General features: G+C 43.3%; 1 protein-coding gene across 1 annotated transcript in view; it reads left to right on the top strand.

The window, feature by feature from the left end:
- Positions 1 to 4,474: 4,474 nt before the first annotated feature.
- LOC310772076 (solute carrier family 12 member 3-like) overlaps positions 4,475 to 7,683 on the top strand; it is a gene marked incomplete at both ends in the record, with an annotated part of 14,146 nt that continues 10,937 nt past the window's right edge. Inside the window, 6 exons of the mRNA XM_083664543.1 lie at positions 4,475 to 4,678; positions 5,736 to 5,885; positions 6,048 to 6,123; positions 6,920 to 7,015; positions 7,139 to 7,278; positions 7,468 to 7,578. Of these exons, the coding sequence (XP_083520669.1) occupies positions 4,475 to 4,678; positions 5,736 to 5,885; positions 6,048 to 6,123; positions 6,920 to 7,015; positions 7,139 to 7,278; positions 7,468 to 7,578 (777 nt within the window). The remainder of the gene's footprint in view (positions 4,679 to 5,735; positions 5,886 to 6,047; positions 6,124 to 6,919; positions 7,016 to 7,138; positions 7,279 to 7,467; positions 7,579 to 7,683) is intronic.

The raw sequence follows: 7,683 nt of genomic DNA, 5'->3' as shown, positions 1-7,683 counted from the left end.
CCCGGGCCGGACTTTGGAGATGCCTGGTGTGTGACTATGAATGTGTGTGTGTGTGTGTGTGTGTGTGTGTGTGTGTGTGTGTGTGTGCGTGTGTGTGTGTGTGCATGTGCGTGTGCGCGTGTGTGTGTGTGTGAATAGAATGCAGCAGGAGTGAGTGCTAAAACCCAGAAGTTAGTTCCCTCGTCTTGAAGTCAATGGGATTTTTGCATGGGGATTTTGGTTAGATGCCTGAAATAAGGTCTATGGTTAACGAAGGTTTATGAAACTGAGGCGATCACATTCACGCTTCAAAAATGATAAAAGTGGTGAGACTATAGGGATGAATGTAAGGATTGCTGTAAAGCGCTTTGAGTGGTCGGTGGACTAGAAAAGCGCTATATAAATGCAGTCCATTTACCATAGGGGTTTGTCGACGTGTCACCTTTCAAATGTCCTTGACAATATTTATGGAAGGGTTTTCATGAGGCAAGTTGGACGTCTGTGTTTACAATGTTGTCCATGCATGTCTTCAGGATTGGGGTAATTGGGACATCCTCTTTCTCTATATTTTCATCCTGGTGACAAGGTTAGTGTGCAACATCAGACAGGCAGGATCTAGAAGTGACAGCGTCATACCAACCAACCATCAAATTTCAAACCAACATTGATAAGATAATTGTTAAACCAACATTGGGAACACACAAGTTAGCATGCTTAACAGAGCAGAGAACAAAGAAACAATATGACAGGTTACATTCAACGTAGCAAGACAAATTAGGCTGGACAGGTTGCTCAATGGTCCTAACGTTACGCAACTGTTGCTATTCCCGAACACAAGTACGCAGTTGCTGTCATGAGAGGAGCTGCCAGTGACGGCTTGAAACTGGCTGTCACAGCTGTCAATCAGCCCTTTTTATATTGTCATGATAAGAACTACCTAAAATGATAGAAACAACCTTTGGAAAAAGATATCTGACGTTTACTTTGATTGTTTAGAATCAGAATCAGCTTTATTGGCCAATGATTGCATAATTTTCTCCCGCAGCGCTGCCTTTTTTTTCCTCCCCCTCTGCACGGCAGACAGGTAGGATGATCCAACAGCCTCTGAATAACAGACAGGTAGGATGATCCAACAGCTTCTGAATGACAGGGGCTCAAAACTACAGTATACCAACTTTTTCTCATCGGTCATTGTGCCTGCCTAGTGCCTACATATGAATTAGTGGCCTTTCCCCCAAAATATAGATGGTTCTGTCATTCTGTGGTGTTTATATTTCAGATCTGATGCTTGCAGTGCACTATAGGGACAGACATTGATGCGCGTCAAGTTTTGGGGCTTTAGTGAGCGCTTCTCCTTTGCCAAGATGATCCATCTACCTGACAGGTGTGTCATATCCAGATGCAGATTAAACAGTATGATTATTGTTGCACAGGTGTGTCTTGGGCTGGTCACAATAAAAGGTCACTCTAAAATGTGGAGTTTTATCACTTAACACAATGACACAGGTGTCACAAGTTTTTAAGGGAGTGTGCAAATTGACATGCTGACTGCAGGAATGTCCACCAGAGCTGCTGAACACCAATTGAATGTTCATTTCACTACCAACCATCTCCAATGTCGTTTCTGAGAATTTGGCAGTAGTAGGCCTACATCCAACTAGCCTCACAACCGCAGACCACCTGTAAGCACGTCAGCCCAGGAGGACCTCCACATCCGGCTCCTTTACCTGTGACACCGTCTGAGACCTGCCACCTGGAAATGCAGTTGCAATCAGCTCAACTGCGGTTGAGCACAAACAACTGCGGTTGATTGCACAGGTTTGCAGAGGTGCAATCAACTCTTGGGAGTTTTTGTGTGCTTTTTCACAGCAATTTTCTCTCCGCTGCAAAATCAACTGATGCAACTTCCCACCCGGACAGCTGATGCCACAGTTGATTGCACATGTGTGCAAGTTGATTGCACATGTCAGCTGTGGTTGGTTGCAGCTGTCCGGGTGTCTGGTCTCGGATGAGCTTGTATAGATGAAGGAGCCGGATGTGGAGGTCCTGGGCTGGCGACGGTTACACACGGTCTGCTGTTGTTGTGAGGCCGGTTCAGGATAAAGATATTCATTCTGATCATGTTTTATATTTCAATGTTGATTGACGTGTAATTGCTCGATCTGTATTCAAATGAATGTGTTTCACAAATCTTTACTTATTTGCTCCTTTTTTCACTCACTTCCATGTCACCACCTGCTCTCCCTACCCTGGTATCATCATGCTCCCCCCCCCCCCCCCCCCTTTGCTCTGAATATACACCAGGTAACACGACTTTAAAGGGATATGCCAAAAATTTTGGGATATTTGCCTCTTCGCCATATTCGGTTTACTGATCTACACTATCAAAAGTCAAAATAGACCTTTAATTAACGAACACAAACATGAAATAACATTGACCTTTAAGTTTCAACAATACGTGTAGGTCATTAGAGTAGGTCGAAATAGTGACACACATCTTAAGTTGTGTGTAGCACGCACACGCATGCACGACGCACACGTCGCTGTGGGCAAGTTCTTGAGAAAAGTCGGACCAGCAGAGAGGCCACATACATGGGACATTGCTGGGATTGGAGCGATGTCCTCTGCAGCCAAACCTTGCACACTCTTTGCTTCAGGCAGTACAAGCTGTTCAATTGTCCGAGACGTCGGTTAACACAATCATTTACAACAGTGCTCAACCAATTAATGCACAATACATCCACGTGTTCATTTCTGCACAGCACACTATGCAAACACACCATTTTAATTTCTACGTTGCAGTGTGTGCACATACCGACACACACACACACACACATGCATGCAAGCGCACGCGCGCACACACACACACACACACACACACACACACACACACACACACACACACACACACACACACACACACACACACACACGCCTACAAACCAGACAGCCAAGGTCACTGTTCTTCCGTTACTCCTAGAAGAGTAAGATGTGTTGCTTGTAAGATGTGTTGCTTTCACCGGTTCTCGCTTCAGCGTCGTCCCTTAAAAAGTGATAATGTACACCTCGTCGGGCATTAACCCTTACTTATAAAACGGCTCTCTCAAATCAAGAAATCTGATTGGCTCACAGCTGTGGTATATTTAGCGTATATACCACTCTAATATATTGACTAAAAATATAATGAAATAAGCAAATAAGCTTGATACAGTATGTCTGGAAACAAGTTAAAATCACTTATAAATTAGGTTCTTGTGGGAGTTTATCCTTCTCATTGAGGGCCCGGCCCACAGTTGAGCAATGTTATTTTCTATATTGTGATCATGTGGGCATTATCAAACCCTTTGAGACTGATTGAGGGCTACAAAAATACACTTATCTGACTTGAAATACGCAATATTCATGTACGGTTTGACCGATATGTGCCAGGTATCTACCTTTGATATGATGCAGTTGATTACATTTGATCTTACAATGAATCAATACTGTACTGGTTGTCTATGGGAAGAATGATCAATAAAATAAGAATACATTCTAGGGTAGCATTTCAACTTAGTTCCATGACTAACAGCCCACACCGTGTTTTCCTTGTGTTGCCTCAGTCAAGGTGATCTCTCTCTCTCTCAGGTCAGTCTCCTGTGTGTAATGAACCTGTTTACAATCCACATACTAACTAGGAATCCCCCTCAGGAGATTCATAGTTAATCATTCTAACTGGATCATCTAAATAGACGCACAAGGCAACTTCATAGCACTTTGGCAATGTGAACCGAACTAAATTGCTATTTCAACGCGTAAGAAGGGAACAGCATCTGATGATTTTTGGAACAGAAAAGTGTGGAATCGTTATCTTCACTCATGACTTTAAATTGATTCTTTAAATGTCTGCAGTAGTTGTATAATAGTCGCTTTGATACAATCTTTTGGGAATTGTATACAAATAAAGAGGTAGGAGATAGCAGCAACCCGTGAGGTTGTATACCAATAATGTGTACCCATTCAGTGCAAAGTGTATACTGTGCAAACTGTATGTATAGTGTATAGTGTGGGTCTGGGTCCACTCTGCAATGGGAACGCCAGCATTTGTGACTTAATAACTCCAGTAATACAGTACGTCTAGCTTGGCCATTCATCTGACATTGCCTAGGGCTCTTCCTGCTTCGCCGACATATAAGAACCGACCCTCAAAGTAAATCTTCCTTCATTCACTTTGAACTCAAAACGGACTGCATCTGTATAGCTGACTGACTGACTGACTGACTGACTGTTTTACCGTGTATGAAACATGTCAATATATACCAACATTTGAAGAAAAGGATTTGCTCAGTTGTGCATAAACTGCACTAAATAGCCATCAGTTAAACCTATTTATAAATAGGTTTAACTGATCAACCAACTGACTGAAAGCACACCAGGAGCAAAAAGCTCCAAACTCTCGGACTCAGAATCGACCTGATAAAAAAAGAAGACAGTTAAGGCCGTTCTGTCATTGTGAATGGAGTTAAAAGGGTTCGACCAGCCGGGTTATTACGAGCGTTACGCTGAGGGGGGCAGCGCAGCATCCCTTGGACCCAATGGAGCGGTGGGCTACGAGACTCTGGATGCCCCCCCACACTATGACTTCTACGCCAACACGCAGGTGTGGGGCAGACGCAGGCGCTTCAGACCCTCCCTGTTTCAGCTGCATGCCAAACCTGAGGTGAGGAATCTCTTCATATTTACAATACTTTTGTGAATTGTGATATAACATACACCTATACATAATATACATATAAGTACATATTTATACACATAAACTACATTAGTACGACTCATTCTAACAAAACTTTCTAGTCACATTAAAGCTGCACAAGTAACAAGAGAGCTAAATTACAAGGGGGTTAATGAGGAAATAAGATAAGAATAATTATAAGAATAAGAATAATTTGTCTCAACATAATTATCAATTTGTACCTATTAAATATAGTCCAATATCCTTCCACAATTGAGTCATGATTTATATTTTTTAAATGTTATGTTATGTTATGCTAGAGCCGTTTGAAATATCAAGTTCAGTTTTGCTTTGTTAGTGTCCATGGAGATTCTAATATCTTACTGAACGACATGCAAACTTAGAAAAGTATCTTTGTAGTACTGTAGTAATAGTAAATCCGGGCAATTGTGATTTTTGGTGTGCCTGTGTGGGATTTAAGTTCACACGGTAATTAATTAATTAAATTCATCAATATTGCTTTTGACATTTTCATTCGATCTCGTGGATATACAGTAAATGGAATAATTCTGTTTAATATGAATTTTCATTTGCCTGCATGGTTCCAGACCTTTGAATCGGCCCACTCCATTGAGTTGGCTGCTTCTGGTCTGGCATTGTAACATGCAACAGCCGTTTCTCATGTTGAAAAAAAAACTTTTTGTCCAATGAGCGCAGAGGGGACTAACAATTAGCCAATCAGCGTCAATAAATAGCTCAAGGGGCGGGACTAACGCCCTTGTCAAACTGTTGTCAAGTGCGTTGGACCTAATAACAACAATGGCGACCGCTAAACAAGATAGACGTTGCTATCGAGGCTGTTCTAAATCAATTAAAAGTACAAAATTTTCAAACAGCCACCGTATAATAATAATTATAATAATTGAGCTTATCTCCATGTTAAATTGTTAATGCAGCTCCAAAAGAAAATGCAGCTAATAAGAAATGCTCACTCTGTAAGAGAGAAAGATCCCAATAGACCTCCATCTATGTCTCCATCTTTTAGGAGGACTGCAGCCCCCCTCCCTTTTATGAGGAGACAGCAGCTAGACAGACGTTAGGAGGAGAAAGCTCTGATGATGAAGAGGAGGAGGAGGAGGAGGGGAAGGTGCCACCACCTGAACCTACACGCTTCGGCTGGGTACAGGGAGTCATGGTGAGTCGTTTTGGGAGTCAATGTGATTCAACTCATTCTGTCATTTTGGTATGACGACGTGCAGCTGGCCACCTCCTCCTGCACATCATGATCTGTCAAATGCTCACTGGGTTACGTAAGATCTTGTTTGGTCCCTCATGAATTCTGCATGTCTGTCTGTAGATCCGTTGCATGTTGAATATCTGGGGGGTGATCTTGTACCTGCGACTGCCCTGGATCACTGCTCAAGCTGGTATAGGTACGTCCAAGCAAAGCTCTTCACTTTAACACCTATATTCCCGGCAAGAATCACCCATGAACAAGGTCATGTTATGCGGCTAATAAACAGATGTAGTGTGACTGCTAACGTTAGGCTATAATGTGTCATCCCGGTTGCAGGCGGCTGGAAGTTGATCGTGGTAATTAACACATGAATATGGTTTTAATTCATTTTTGAAGAAGTTATAAAGCGAGCTGTATTTCATTTTTGATAATGTAGGCAAAAGTATTTTCTAGCTTCGGCTGCAGCAGGTCAGGCATTGCATTGTTTACTATCAACAGCTAATCTCCCATGATGCTCCCTGCCGGAGCACAGGTCAACAGATACTTGCGTGTGATTGGTTATTGGTAGACAGGCTGCGCATGACAGTGGATGTGTTTTGACGAAAATAATTTTGATCTGATTTTCAAATGAACAGTTGTTATAATTAGACCATGCCTAAGTTTCAAATAAAAACACACGTAAAAATAAAGCCCCCCCCCCTCCAGCTCCCTGTGTGGGTGGCACCGGCACACGCTAGCTGGCACACCCGTGGCTACACCATTGACATAGCTGCTGTGCTGGGCTTGGTTATAAATGTTCCCTCATAGATAGTTCTATGATAGCATGCATCAGTCTAGTGATGTCTGTCTGTCTGTCTGTCTGTGTGTCTGTCTCTCTGTCTGTCTGTCTGTCTGTCTGTCTGTCTGTCTGTCTGTCTGTCTGTCTGTCTGTCTGTCTGTCTGTCTGTCTGTCTGTCTGTCTCTCTGTCTGTCTGTCTGTCTCTCTCTGTCAGGTCTGACCTGGGTGATTATTCTCCTGTCCTCTTGTATAACTGGGATCACTGGTCTGTCTACGTCGGCCATTGCTACCAATGGCAAAGTCAAAGGAGGTCTGTACACACAACAAGCAGCAGTATCATTTTTGTATGCAGAAAGAAATTTGATTCACAGTACTCTCCCCGTACATTCATAACTGCTCTCTCTCTCTCTCTCTCCTCATGCCCTGCCTCCAGGCGGGACCTACTTCTTGATCAGTCGTAGCCTGGGTCCAGAGCTGGGCGGCTCCATCGGGCTCATCTTTGCGTTTGCCAACGCTGTGGCCGTGTCCATGCACACCGTGGGCTTTGCTGAAACTGTTCAGGAGCTCATGCATGTGAGTAAGACATGTGTGTGTGTGTGTGTGCGTGTGTGTGTGTGCATACATGTATGTGTGTGTGTGTGCGTGTGCGTGTGCGTGTGCGTGTGTGTGTGTGTTTGTGTGTGTGTGTGGACACCCAGTTCAACAATAAATCCGATGTCCAAAAGTCTTCAAAATGAAATGCCTTGTCCCTTCCTTGCTCAGGAGAATGGAGCTGCCATAGTGGACCCAATCAACGACATCCGCATCGTTGGCATCATCACTGTCACATGTCTACTAGCGATCTCATTGGCCGGCATGGAGTGGGAGTCAAAGGTTAGCTCCTCCCACTGACTTGTTAAGGCAAAATCCATCTGCCTTAAAAAAAAGAAAAAGTGTCTGCAGTCCCAGAAGAAGTTGACATGACATTAAGTAGTAATG

This window comes from Poromitra crassiceps (genome assembly GCF_964638095.1).
Source record: "Poromitra crassiceps genome assembly, contig: HAP1_SCAFFOLD_1897, whole genome shotgun sequence".
Lineage (NCBI taxonomy): Eukaryota > Metazoa > Chordata > Actinopteri > Beryciformes > Melamphaidae > Poromitra > Poromitra crassiceps.
This window is presented reverse-complemented; position numbering and strand designations above follow the sequence as displayed.